The following is a 14,738-nucleotide window of genomic DNA, read 5'->3' as shown; positions in this document are numbered from 1 at the left end:
TTTACTTTTTATGTTCTTCCAGTGACTTGCATATTGCTATATTGGTTCCTGGGCTAGTATGTTTTTTTATTTGATTTTGATTTCCTTTGTTGGTCAGGAAATGAACATCATTGAGACAGAATAATGATGATTTATATAAGCCAAGCAAAGTGTCATTTAACTTTCTGATAGTTCATGGTAGAGGGCTGCTTACTGCTTTGGTTGTGATGGTAAGCAGAACAGAACATTCTTCCCTGAGTTCTAGATGTCCTACTCCTGTTTTGTACCAACTGAAGTTACTATGTATGTGTAGCACAAGTTTTGCCCTTCACTGAGTCAGAGGAAGATAGAGTAGGAGAATCTGAGAAGCTGGGTGCGCTCAGGATCTCCACAATCAATAGCAATTGGTTTTCTCTTATTTTCAACAGTACTTCTCAAGGGAAGAAAGTATCGTCTCACTTTATAGGCACAAAAAACCCCCTTACAACCCAACAGTGACATGACAGGAGTTATACATGATGGTGTTTCCCAGAAGAGCAGTAGCAGCACCAGAACAATGCTGAGGTTACTTTGCTCCAAAAAATGAGCAAGTGCTTCAAGAGAGTTGCCAGGCCTTCTTCTTGCTGAAGTTTTTATAATCAACCCAAAGTTCAAAGTCCTACTTATGATGAAGGCTGAAAATACTATTAAACTAAATTTACTTTTCACCTTTCTGCAATTAAAAAATTTGTTTCAGGTTTTGTTTCTTGCACTGTTTGACGAATATCTTAATTTTAGTTTTTCTGGCTAGTGTAATTGTATAGTACATAATTGTTTACTGAAAATTGCCTTGCATTAAATTATCAGGTAAATGCACATTTAAATGCAATTACTTATGGAGGTCTCTAGGTCTGTGCAAAGCTAGTACAAATTACAGTGATGAATGCAATGTGTTATTAATCCACACACAAAAAACCACTCAAACTGGGATTGCTTCTTTGGCTTTTTTTTTTTTTTTTCTTCTTTCTTTGAAGATACTTGTTTGCATGTATATTTAATTCCATCTCTGATGCTTTACCATATGGATATAATCATAATGTGTTTTCTTCCTACAGTTACTTTCCTTTTTTCTAGTTCAAGGTTAAGTCCTGGATGCTGTATTTGAATCAAAGGCTTTACAAAAAGCCATTCTGCTGGGCATCTTTTCACTGTTTTGTTTTGTTGTTTTTTTTTTTCCTTTTTACTTTTGCTATTATATACTACTTTTCTGTATTCCAGTAGCATCATGATAAAATAAGCACTGTTAACCTGATGAGAGAGTCAGCATCAGGAGGTTAAAATGTGGTCAAAGGTTAATTTACCAGAGAGAAATCTCATTAGGTTTTCATGGTTTTGCTGTAGTCAGTCACACACTTTGATGGTATTTTATTTTATTGAGTCTTCTATAGACTACGTTTTAAAAGTTGATGCTCAAGAGCTGTGTGGGTTGATGGCATCCCTTTTCTTGTATATCAGACTCTTAAGTACATCACCTTTACTGGGGAAATGGCTGGAAGGAATACTTAGGCCAAACAGTTTCAGAAAAACAAGTGGGATTTTTATAAACTTAATGTTATCTTTAAGTTTACTTGCCTGTTATATTTCAATTGTGATGATCCTTTTTGAAGAACTTTCTTTGGTGTAAGCATAATTTTAGGAAAGTGCCCAAAAGGTGTTTTTTTGTTTGGTTGGGGTTTTTTGGCTTTTTTTTTTCCTCAACATAAAGCAATTGTGCGTGTAATTCTCTCTTGTTATCAAGTGTGTTCTTGTTTTTTTTTTTTCAAATTGAATTTAGATTTAATCATACTAGATTACAGTGGTTTAATTTTTTATTTTTTAATGTCGTTCAGTAGTTCTCACATTATCCAGGAGAAACCAGTGTTTATCAAATCTTCTTGCCCTGTCTGTCAGGATTTAGTTCTATTTTTTGTGTTACAACAATTATTTGTAGCTCCATAGTGTGTCAAATCAAACAAGATAGATATATTACATTGTCTTCTTTATGATAAGTGTGTGAAGTATATATCATCACTATGAAATGGAAGTAGTACATACTTTTCAATATATAGTGATATTTTATAGTGTGATTGAACATATCTGTTTCTAAAAGAAAACAAGTACTTGCTTCTAAAACAGTACTGTTGGGAAAGCTGAATTTTTAAAGTAATTTTTCCCAGAAAAAGAAATTCAGCACATTTTTTAGAGTATTTTTATTTTGGTAAAAACTGTTCAGTCTTTCCAACTAAAGTGATTTTGAGGTTACTTTTTATTTTTCTAAAAGGTTCACTTAAAAAGTAAATAAATCAAGTACTGTTTTCTGAAAATACCAGTTAAAACATTAAAGCTTTATTAGCAAGGAACCAAAATAAAGTTGTAAGAATTTTGGACAAACATGCAAAATTACAAAATAATTACTGTGGCTGCCCCAGTTTGCATATAGGACAAATATAACTGATGATGGTACAAGACTTCATTTCTGCTTGCAGACCTTGGAGTGGGTTGCCAGTAGATATGTGAGTTGTTTGGCTTTTTTTTTTTTTTTTTTTTTTCCTGTAAGCATCTACCTCTTAATAGTTAATGAAGTTTCCCTGAGTACCACTCAGCACAGTGGATGAGCAGTGAGGAGGATAAAGAGGGCTTCAAAATATCTTTATTCTTCCTTTCTTCCCTGGCATGTGTGAAAATGCCAGAGAGGAGGAGGAGGTAAGCAAGAGTTGCCTGGTGTGAGGAGTAAGAGCAGCGTGTGTCCTGCCAGAATGTTTTCAATGCACTGATGCTCCTGGGACTCAACCATGTGCAAGGAAAGCTTCACCTCTTCTGGTCTGTAAACTGGGGTACAAAAAAACCTGTGGCTATGGGGGTGTGTGTACTGGAAGGTGGCCACAGTGCTACACCAGCAGCCTGTGAGAAGCAGGGAAACACAAAGGATCCAGAGAATTTCTCAGCCTACTACCTGATGGCTCTGAGGTCCCTTGGGAACTTGAGATAGAGCTGGTTTAATTAGTTGACTGATACACTAGTATTGTCTGGTTCACTCTTTAAAGATAAGCAAATCTATCATGGATTTTTTTATGAAAGTGGATCAGAGTGGATTTTAGTTCTTTGGGAGCTAGTTGACAAGATAGTCATCAGGACAGCATGAATGACTGGGGATGGCACTTTGATCAGTTCTGCTGGTCCACGGGTTAAATTGGCCACATGTTCCCCAGGGATAGAGCTGTAGCCGCAGCCTTCCCACAAGGCCATCATCACTGGCTTGGCAGCTTCTGTAGTATGGGTACAAGTATAAATAGGACAATGATGGCCTCATTATCCAGGAAAATTTTTATTTATACCTGGAGCTTTTGTTAGAGTTTTACTTCCCTATTATAACACAGAAGTTATCCTGGCTAACTGGGGACATCCCGGATGTCTGGAAGTTGGCAAATGTCACGCCAATCCACAAAAAGGGCCAGAAGGAGAACCCAGAAAACTACAGGCCCGTCAGCCTGACCTCAGTGCCTGGCAGGGTTATGGAACAGATCATCCTCAGTGCAATCACACAGCACCTGCAGGATGGGCAAGGAATTAGACCCAGCCAGCACGGGTTTAGGAAGGGCAGGTCCTGTCTGACCAACTTGATCTCCTTTTATGATCAGGTGACGCGCCTGGTGGATGAGGGGAGGGCTGTGGATGTGGTCTACCTGGACTTCAGCAAGGCCTTTGACACCGTCTCCCACAGCATTCTCCTGGAAAAGCTGTCAGCCCACAGCTTGGACAAGCGTACTCTGCACTGGGTTGGGAACTGGCTGGAGGGCCGGTCCCAGAGAGTGGTGCTGAATGGGGCTGCATCCAGTTGGCGGCCGCTCACCAGTGGTGTCCCCCAGGGATCAGTGTTGGGACCAGTTCTATTTAATATCTTTATTGACTATTTAGATGAGGGGATTGAGTCCATCATCAGCAAGTTTGCAGATGACACTAAGCTGGGGAGAAGTGTCGATCAGCTGGAAGGCAGGAGGGCTCTGCAGAGGGACCTGAACAGACTGGAGAGTTGGGCTGATTCCAACGGGATGAGGTTCAACAAGGCCAAGTGCCGGGTCGTGCACTTTGGCCTCAACCCCATGCAGCGCTACAGACTGGGGACAGAGTGGCTGGAGAGCAGCCAGACAGAGAGGGACCTGGGAGTCTGGATTGACAGGAAGCTGAACATGAGCCAGCAGTGTGCCCAGGTAGCCAAGAAGGCCAATGGCATCCTGGCCTGGATCAGGAACAGCGTGGCCAGCAGGTCCAAGGAAGTGATTCTGCACCTGTACTCAGTGCTGGTGAGGCCACACCTCGAGTCCTGTGTCCAGTTCTGGGCCCCTCAGTTCAGGAAGGATATCAAGGTCCTGGAGCAGGTCCAAAGGAGGGCAACCAGGCTGGTGAAGGGACTCAAGCACTATGAGGAGAGGCTGAGGGAGCTGGCGCTGTTCAGCCTGGAGAAGAGGAGGCTCAAAGGAGACCTCATCACTCTCTACAACTCCCTGAAAGGAGGGTGTAGCCAGGGGGGGGTTGGTCTCTTTTCCCAGGCAACCCTCTGCAAGACAAGAGGGTACAGTCTCAAGTTGTGCTGGGGGAGGTTTAGGTTGGACATTAGAAAGAATTTCTTTACTGAGAGGGTGATCAAGCATTGGAATGGGCTGCCCCGGGAAGTGGTGGATTCTCCATCCCTGGAGATATTTAAAAAGAGACTGGATGTGGCACTCAGTGCCATGGTCTGGTAACTGCAGCGGTAGTGGATCAAGGGTTGGACTTGATGATCTCTGAGGTCCCTTCCAACCCAGCCAATTCTATGATTCTATGATTCTATAAGTGGCTTACCAGAGCAGCAAACTCAGAAGCTTGCCCAAGAACACAATAAAAATATTATGTTTATACAACATTCAGAATATAATTACTTTTTTGTAATTCCAGGTGTGCTTGGGAGTGCATGTGTGGAAACAGAAGCAGAAAGAAGACAGAAAATAAACTACCAGTGGTGGACATTTTCCATGTCAAGGCAGTATGGGAAGGACAGAAATGGCAGGAATATGGTGCTTCCTTCTTACTTGGCTGGACAGGAGAAGTAGAAAGTGAGTGTGAATAGTAAGAAAGGAATGAAAAAAAAATTTTAAAAATGAAAGGTTGTGGCAGAAAATAATATGGCTCAGAATGGAGCATAGTGGAACAGCTGTAAGTTTACAAAGTAGTATAGAGGAACTAACTTCAATATTGTTACTACCAGTACAGGCAATTTATGCAAAAACAGGTTTTTTTCAGTTGTCTTTCCGCCCTTAGCTATAAAGAAAGCCCTCCAAAAGGGCTGAGAGCAAAGTTGGGCTTGCTAGCTTGGGATTCTGCCTGGTAATTGATGACCTGTGACAGGTCATAAAAATCTGAAACTTTGTATCTCGCAGCAAGAAGGTGTTGTCAGTACCCAACTTCACTGCCTGATTCCTGTGATACCTGGAATTCAGCTCTCAATGAGAGGACAAGTATAGCTACTATACACAAAAAGTAGAGTTTTTGCAGATAGCCCTCGATACAGAGAAGAGAAAGCTCTTTCTTTGAGAAGTCCTCAGAAATCCTGAGCTTGATAGGTCCTGGCAGAACTGCTCCAAAAAACCCCAAGATCCGGTGCCTGGATGCTGCCAAAGTCTGTCCACAAAACCTAGAAATTATGTCATCCTAGGAGAAATAACAATTGCTTTCTAAGATTCAGCTTTTTCTTTTTTTTTTTTTTTTTTTTCTTTTTTTTTTTTTTAAAGAAAAAAAAAAAAAAAAAAAAAAAGGCAACCCAAAACAAAACAAACACGCAGCCACTCTGGGATCTCGCCATCTCACCAGACCCTGACAGAGCGGTGCAAAGTCTCCGCCGGAGTGGCGTGAGCCCCTGGCCGCGCTCACCTCTTCCTCACCTCGGGGCTTCCGCAAAGTTTTGCGGGATTGCTCTGCCACCAGAAAAGGTGGCTGTGTGGCTGTGGGAAGGGGGTAGGTAGGTGAGGCGGTGTCTGTTGTTTCGCTTTTCGGAGTCAGGGAGGCGAAACTTTTAAAATTATTTTAAAAAATAAACCAGCAGAAGGAAGGGGGTTGCTTTGCCACCCGAAGGGGGAACATGGTGCCAGTAGCTGGATCCTCGGATCTATGTGGCGGCAGCGCCGCGCATCCGAGTCGCGATTTCCGATCCCTTCCACAAGCTCCCCCCTTCCCCGGCAAGAGGAGCCGAGGGGAGAGCGGGGTCTCGCCCCCCGCGTTGGCAGCCAGGCCGGGGCGGGGGGCGGCGGGGCCGGGGCCGGGGCGGGCGGGCTGCGATCCGGCGATCCGGCGGGGGGCGCGGGGAGCCAATGGGCGGCGGGGATCCGCCGGCGCGGCTCGGGGGCCCCTGGAGGAGGAGGAGAGGAAAAACCACGGGATTGAGCTCTGTCAGTGGCGCTGGCTGCTTCCAAGGGGGAAGTGCCGGGGAATAATTAATGTTTTTATTAAATTTGGAGGGAATTTTTTGCAGCCGATCGCCGCGCGTGGCCTTCAGGTGGGTCTTCCCCGCAACTTTGTCCGCCGCCCCGCAGGATTGCGTGGTGGTGGGCTGCAAAAGCGGGCCCGGGGGAAAAGGTGGCTCGGTGCCTGGAGGTGGAAGGAGAGAGGGAGGGGGAGGCTGAGGAGGAGAGGGGGGGTGCGGGGGGGGGGGGCGTGTGTGTGTGCGTGGCTGCGGCTGGCGGGCGCTGCCGCCGCTCCGTGAGGTGCGCGGCGATCCCCGCCGTTCGCCATTACGAGTTGAGCAGCACACGTTTGCCAGAGTCGGGGCTGCCACTTGCGCGGATCGCCCGAGGGATACGGCGGGGAGTGTAAATAAAACCCTGCCTCTCGCCTCGCTTTCTGCCGCTGCCTCGAAGTGCTTTTTGCTCCGTGTTTTCCTGGCAGAAGCGTGTAACTCAGGTGAAGGCAGTAGAAGGGAGGGTTGTTTTTATGAATGGGACTCTTTGAGGTTAATTAGCTATGCAAATGCAAGCAGTTCATTCATGATTTTTTTTTTTTTTTTTTTTTTTTAAAATCTAAAAGCCATCTTGTATTCCCCTCTAGGCTGATTGGAGTCCAGATCCCGACGAAATCTCCTGATCAAATGCCCAGTAAATAAAACACTGAGCTAAGACTTGTGGAAGAGCTGCAGAATGGATGGATTTTATGACCAGCAAGTGCCTTACATGGTCACCAATGTGAGTGATCAGTTCAAAGTTGGTGTTTATAAACTTGACTCCGACTTATTTCTGTGGGGGAGTTTTGCAGACAGAGTATCTGCTTTGTTACTGCTGTAGGGGCGACTCTTCGTCTGGGAGCTTTGCCTGCAAGATTGAGCCTATCTTCTTAGTTATTTCAATAAAGCATCCTGTTCTTTTAAAGACAGTTCTGGGATGATTAAAAAATCATGCACATGATTAGCGGATGAGAGAGACAAGAGCAGCAGCAGCTGCATTCAAAGTTTCTGGCTGCCTTTGCCTGCAACGCTCAGAAGAATGAAGCTGAGGCAAACGTTAACATTTTTTTTTTCTTTCTAATTTTTTTTTTTCTTTTCAGGACTTTGCAAACAATGTTAGAAGTAACACAGGGAAACAAAGCAGTCGTTTATAACCTCATATCTGGGTTCTGCGTAGCTTATGCAGAGGGGATTTATGTGGTATTGTGTAGGTTTGTGTACTTCAGATGCTAAAAATACATGGTTGTTATTGTGTTGCTACTTGCACACATCTATGTATTTGTACAAATAGATGTTTACATAGGTAGATAGAAATGTGTTGCATTTAGTCAGGGGGATCTTTTGGAGGATATTAGGTGCTCAGCAGTAGCTTGCTAAATTTGGAGGCTGCAAGATGATAATTTCCCTGTTTGAAAATGTAAGGAATTCATGCAGGCTTTGAGTATTTTTGATTCAATTAAAAAGAACCGAAACAAACAAACAAGCAAACAAAAAAGCCAACACACAAAACCTCAGGTTTCTAAAGTAACTGATCTTTCCTGTTTATAGAATCCGCGTGGGAGAAACTGTAATGAGAGACCGACAAATGTCAGGAAAAGAAAATTCATTAACAGAGACCTGGCTCATGATTCAGAAGGTGAGGGCTTGTTTCCCCCCCCTCCCCCGCTCTCCCCCTGCTTACTTACTAATGCAGAGAAGTCTTTTGACAGCTATTTATTTATTTATTTAGGAGACAAATATATCTAGATCAGTCTGAATAAACAAGACAAGAAAATTGCATTCACCAGTGCAAAACAAACTGGCAAAGGCAGTAAACTGATAAAGTTGGGACTCTTTCCTTGACTTGCCCAGTTCTATTTTAGGTACTGCTGCTCCTGTGGCACAGGGGTGTCATGCACTGAGGTGAAGCCTTTGCAGCACCTGACACGAGTTATGGCACTTGGCTTTTTCACCTTAAGACCTCTTGAGATTCAGTTTTTCCCCATTCCTTCCATCTTTTAGCATCATTTTCACTGGTGTGTATCTTTACCGGTGGCAGCAGGAATGAGAATGCTGGTTTTCACTCTATCTTTACTGTAGAGCTAGTAGGCAGGCTCTTAGTGTGTGGTAGCCTGTTCCTATTAGTGTGTAACACTGGCAGGATTAAAAATCCTGGGAAATGCGATAATAATATCTAGAGGGGACAAAGATTTGGAGGGCTGAAGATTTGTAATTTGCTTCCATCAGTAGCCACTCACATGGTTGTAGCTAGAGAACTATAATCTAGTAATTTCTGTTAACACTTCCTTAGGTTACAAGGTCAGCACAGGTGCTATGCCTACACCCATTTAAGTATGTAAGACATAAAGTGAGATATATAGGGCCCTACAACTTATTCCTATATAAATCTTATCAGTTTGAGGACACATTGATAAACTTTTCAAAATCCCCGCTTGTTTGGAAAAGTTTATTCTAGGGTGGATTGAAAGGAAAACAAGTTTCTGATTTTTACTTAAATGATTTCCCAACATGAACAGGAGGTATCAATCCACAGGGTAAATGAATAGGCTCTGTCATTTAAGTGTATGTAAATACTTATCTGTCAGCTTTTATGAAAGAGGAAGTCTCTCTCAAAATACAGCAAATTAAAAATAAACTATCTGTCAGTTCAAATATCCTACTTAGTCTTAGTAAACAGAATTTTCATAACTGAGTTTCTGAACTTTGCAAGCAAGCTGAATGCTGCTCTGGCTTACACCCATTATAAGTAGTTGATTTCAGTGAATTACAAAAAAAAAAAAAAAGCTTCTGCAAAACTCAGTCCATAGAGAAAGTGGTTTCTCTTTAAAGGAGTACAGTGGCAATTCTCTTGTCATACAGAGTAAAACATAAGGGGAAGTACAAAAGATTTCACATTTCTGTTTGCTATTGCAGCATCGCAGGTCTTTGCTTTAAAGATTTTATCTCATAGTTACGAATATACCAATAAAAATACTCAGTCATTGCTCAGGCAGAACTCCAGTTGAAGTCCGAGACAGCTTTATCAGGAGCTGATATTGCAGGAGGAGGCCCAAATTGTATAAGGAGAAATATTTCACCTGTAAGAAAGATTATAATTTTCAACTTTACTCTGTATTGCTGAATGAGCCTTTTGTACTATAGAACTTCAGATTCTGGCTATTGTTTCAAGAGTTGATAAAATAGTACTGTATGTACTTTTTAAATTTTTTTATTAACAACTGTAGAAAAATCATTAACTGCATCCTGAAAATATCTACTTTGTCTGCGTGTTTGCTGCCAAAATAGAATTCATGTACATTGTTCTTGAGGAAAAATATTTTTAAGCATATTTAATCTATGAAGAGATTAAAGGTGTGAGTCTTTTATCCCTGTCTTCATCTTTTTTGCAGAACTCTTTCAAGATCTGAGCCAATTACAAGAGACATGGCTTGCAGAAGGTAAGGAAAAAAAGCTGCTTGTAAAAAGAGGAAAAACAACTCTGGAGGGAAAAAAAAAAAAAAAGTCCTGAACTTGCTGTCTTAATGTTCAGCCCAATTAATTGAGCTCTAAAAGAGCCACCTCATGTGTCATGCATACATTAGAGCCTCTGATGAGTTTGTCTTTGGGGACTCTGGGGCTGCTCTACCCAGTGTCATCACAAATTACCAGGAGAAATTGCTTCCAGCTCACAATCACATCTGCTTTTGGCAAGAACTAATGCACCAAGACTTCAAGTTCTAAGCCTCTGTTCAGATTTTAATTGCAATTGATCAGGTTTATATTATTGTACCTCGAGAGACTACATACAGCCAGAACTGGGCTTGCTGTTTCCTTTAGAGCAGCACATATAATTATTTGGTGTTCTGGTGGAGTACTTTTCTGATGGCAGAAATTAGTTTCTCTGGGTTCATCGGGACGGGATGCTTCAAGATTTAAGTGCAAGTGTCTTCTTTCCACCTTGTTCACAACACAGAACATTAGGTGTGTATGGCATACTTTAAAAAGTACTATTTATTTCTTTATTTCTTTTTTTTTTCTTTTTTTACAGAAACCTTTAAATATTTTGCATGTTATTTTGTCTTCATATTTGTAGTTGTGAGATTGTGTACTGAGTGGTTAGAAAACTGACATCGGTCTGTTTTTCACCTGCTTGTGCTTTTTTAGTATTTCAGAGGATCTTGCAGAGCACATTCTATTAAAGGCAGAAGGTTTAAGAGCAGTAATGTAGAAATCTGAATGTAGAGTAGCTGCTAAGAGATTCATTTAACAATAACAAAAAATGAGCTGCTGCATTAAGAGAACTTTATTACAATGCAGTGTAGCTTTCTGTGTTTTGAAGTGTATCTCTTGTCTTCAGCAATATTTTCTGATTTTATTTCCTTTGATATATACCGTACTGTTTATTTCAAGCATAAAGATTTTTATGCATTGTCTGTTTTTAATATTTCTGGTTGAATTTTTTATGTTAACGTCTGCATCTGAAATAAGCATTATTCTGATGCTAGTTAATGTAATCTCTCTAAATTTGTCCTGATTTAAATGAATGTGAGTATTCACATATGTTTAATTTTTATCATGTAGTGGACTATGCACAATTATGTATGGAATAGATGTTATGCTTTTTTTGGGGGGAAAGGAGGGATATTGGGGTGAACTGCTTGCTGCTGATTTTCATAGAAAGAGGGGAATATTGCTGATTGACTACTTGCTTACAAACTGATTTTGTTTTAACAGCTTTCTATAGTTAGTCAAGTTCTTAATCTATAAGTAAGTTGTGGAGTATTGTTTATTTTGCAGACATTTTAATTCTTCTAGCATTATTTTTAGCATGGTATATAGTCAAAACATGCCCTTGAAATTAATAGATGAGAGGGTATATTTTTATGAATTAATATTGTTCTTCCCTAATAACTGAAAGCAGAATGTCCTGTACTATGGTAATTTTTGTAGTATAATTATCAGATACAACTGTACCTGTCTCCCTCTGGTAATTTTTCTGTGGCTCTTCTTATTTTGTATCATCTCATTCACTCTAACAAGCCTGAAGTATGTTAAAATACAACTCAAAAAGATAGTATTTTTTTTACTGGTATGGACCTTTTTGTTTCTGAAATGATTAAATTTCTTTGATCATGTCAGAAAAATACGGGGAGATTCATAATGCATGTGCAGATAATAATGTAAGTTTGAAAAATAATAAGGAATTAAAAACTGATTTAGTAATTTCTGCAGGTACATAAATTACTGTAATGGCAATTTTTATTCTGAAGGCACTGCTAATTTTAGACTAGAATGAATTGTTTGAAAGCCTTTTTTTTCTTCAGCTGAGTCTATTTCACTTAATAAATTTAGATAGGTTTTGAGACAGAAAGATGTCTAGTCTTGTGTCAGGTAGGTTGAGAATCCTTTGCATTATCTGGTAAGTATTAAAAAAAAATCAAAAAGTTGGTGTTTCATGTAGCAGAGGATAATAAAGCTGAAGAATACTATATTGTCCTGCAGCATATTACAAGTAAATATTACAGATTTTTCGGTGTTCTAGAAATATTTCAAGAAATTTGTGTTTCAGGCCACATCATGATTTTAGGTGTTCCATAAAACACAAACTTTTTTTTAGCTTTTCTGAAGGCTGAACTAAAATTGAAATGAAAAGTTCAGAGGAGGAAATAAAATGTTGAGCTACTGACTTGATCCCTAAAAAAAACCACAGCCAAAGCAACTTTTGGTAGTCTTTATAATACACGGGTGTTTGAGGATGCTGTAGCTTTGCTCAAATGTCTACATAGATGAGCTTACCAGGAAACAGATTTTGAAATCAGACTTGTTTACCCATTGCTAGATATGTCCATTTATGTTCTTCTGGACCTTCACAGGCTAGAAGTCTGCCAATTTGGCAGCATCAGTAATGTTTACATACTTCTTTTCATAATGCTCTGGAGCCAGGGAAATGACCATGAAATTTTAAAACATCTTGACCCTTTTTAAGAAAAGCAGTGGCAGCTGACCAGGTTTCTCCCACGAGCTCAGATCCCCACTGGGGAGTAACCAGGTCAGAAATCTGCTTCTGAGTTAGAGAAGAAAGTGAGTTGCCTTCTGGCAGGCAAAAAATGCTTGTGGTTTTTTTTGTTCTGCTTTTCCTGAAGCCATCCTTACTACATCACTTACTTAACCAGGGATTTTTACAGTTAGTGACACCTGTGACAAGTTGGTGGTGAACAAGTACATAAAAGAATTGTATTATTTTCCTGTTGGAAATGGTGGGAGGTTCGTATGTATAAAAGAATTAATCCAAAATGTAAACAGTTCAGTAATCTCTTTAGTATTTTATTAGTCAATAATTAACAAGCTTAATTCTACTTACAGAAAACTTAAAAATATATTCCATAGCTTTTATGGAAAGGAGTTTTGCTTCTTTATGTAGTATTAAATATGTAAGAGAATCTAAATTATTTTGACTTACTCTGAATAAGGTTCCTTCATGTCAATTTTTATGCTGGACAGAAGATTATAACCACTTACTGATACTAGAAATTAAAAGTGTGTTGCCTTTAATATTTGTTTTGACCTTCAAACTTGAAAGGAAATAGTTAAAGTTGCCTATTGGTAACCAAGGCAAATATTGTTCAGATACTATCTTCTGTTTTACATTTCAATAACTTGATGGCAATTTTTTGTCATGATAATGCTACAAACAGACTTTTATTGATTCTGTATATTTGGAATTAGATTAATTTTGACAGATAGCCATTGTTTAATGACTTAAAAAATGGTTCAAATATTAATCTAATGTTCTCATCATGGTAGCTGTTACTTCTGATGCTGAAAGGAAAAGAAGAGAGAGAAAAAAACTCTTAGTTGAAGTCTCCTTTCCACAGTAAAAGCATTTAGGTTTTGGGCTGTAACAGAACCCCAGATTTTTATTTAAAATTACTCTACTGGATGCTAGTTTCTTGAAAATCTTGTAGAAGAAAGATAGAAGGCATCCCAAGCAAAGACAGTTAATTTACGCGCTAGATCTGCTTCTTAAAGCAGTAGATCATAACGCTTCTCAGATGGGAATAAACTGAACAATATTATGTTCTTTGGGTGCCTTGAAAAAATACAGAAACTTTAAATGAAGAGTAAGTGGGGTGAAATAATAGCTACAGGTAACGGGTTCGTGCCTCTGTTGCACCTCAGCTAAAGCGAGTGGATGGCTACTACATGCTACCAGTATTTAAAAGCCAGCTCTTGCTGTCTGAAAGTTGTTTTTCCCATCTAATTAATATCCAGATTTGGGATTTACTTTAAGGAATAAGTTTCTGCCCTCTATTCTCCTACTGTGAAGGATGCACCAGTATTGCAATGACATCTAAGCAACTGTAGACCTGTAGTCTTCTTGTATGAGGAGGTATGAAAATAAGTACTCAAAGGATTATTTTTAATAAAAGACAGTACTAGATCTTCAAATATTAGTTTAGTTACCATGGCTTCGTTTAAATCAGTGAAAATGTGTAGAATCTGGCTAACTAACTTTCTTCTGCCAAAAAGTTGTAAAATTTACCCAGTGTAAGGCAAATACTACGTAGCTATATTCAAGAACTCTTGACATTTTAATAGGAGCAAAAATAGTAAAGAAATGATGGTTTAATATCTTCACAGCTGAAATTTCTCTCAAGGGGACCGGCACTCTAAACAAGGGTTTAAGATTTGTAATACAGAGAATAGTTTTTGGTTGGGTTTTTTTTGTTTGTTTTGTTTTGTTTTTTTGTTTTTTTAATCTAGTGCTCTGACAGATTTTGCTTATAACTCCTGCTCTTAAATATATTGGTATAAAAAAAGGAGAAAAGTTAGACTAGGCAAAATGGGAGGAAGGGAGGAAAGTGTCTTTTTAAAAAGAAATCCGAAAGAAATAAAACCACCAGAAATCCAGAAGTCTGAAAGTCTGTGTAATAATAAACTTTCTAACATTTTTCTTGTTTGCTGGATGCCTTCTACTCAAAATAATAATTTTCAAAGGCGCAGTGGGGTTTGTGAACCATGAGGGATGTAACGAAATGTTAAATCTGAGTGTTCCTTTTATGCTAACTTTTTTCTCATTTTTAGTGTAGCAGCAAATTAAGAGCAGATTCTGCTAACCCATATTCATATTCCTGGGGATTATTCACATAAGGAAGAATTTTGAGATCTGGAGCTAGTTTTAAACTGCCTTTATATTTATTAGTCAGAGTATCTCACTTCATGTAAAAAGGGTTTTGTGTTGTTTTGACAGCAAATCCGGTGCTTATGAGAACTAATATTTTTTATCATCTTGAAA

At 39.6% G+C, this 14,738-nt stretch overlaps 1 protein-coding gene across 6 annotated transcripts in view; it reads left to right on the top strand.

The window, feature by feature from the left end:
• The first annotated feature begins 6,368 nt into the window (after window positions 1–6,368).
• Window positions 6,369–14,738, top strand: part of ETV1 (ETS variant transcription factor 1) — a 67,190-nt gene continuing 58,820 nt past the window's right edge. For 2 of the 6 annotated variants that reach the window (XM_071735347.1, XM_071735354.1), the window contains exons 1-4: window positions 6,369–6,523; window positions 7,072–7,205; window positions 8,012–8,099; window positions 9,853–9,900. In XM_071735347.1, the coding sequence (XP_071591448.1) occupies window positions 7,161–7,205; window positions 8,012–8,099; window positions 9,853–9,900 (181 nt within the window). In that variant the 5' untranslated portion in view covers window positions 6,369–6,523; window positions 7,072–7,160. Of the gene's footprint in view, window positions 6,524–6,743; window positions 6,928–7,050; window positions 7,206–8,011; window positions 8,100–9,852; window positions 9,901–10,115; window positions 10,424–14,738 lie in introns of those variants that run through there. The other 4 variants (XM_071735349.1, XM_071735348.1, XM_071735355.1 and 1 more) reach the window with 4 other exon arrangements.

The sequence above is a fragment of the Heliangelus exortis genome, chromosome 2 (genome assembly GCF_036169615.1).
Source record: "Heliangelus exortis chromosome 2, bHelExo1.hap1, whole genome shotgun sequence".
NCBI lineage: Eukaryota > Metazoa > Chordata > Aves > Apodiformes > Trochilidae > Heliangelus > Heliangelus exortis.
This window is presented reverse-complemented; position numbering and strand designations above follow the sequence as displayed.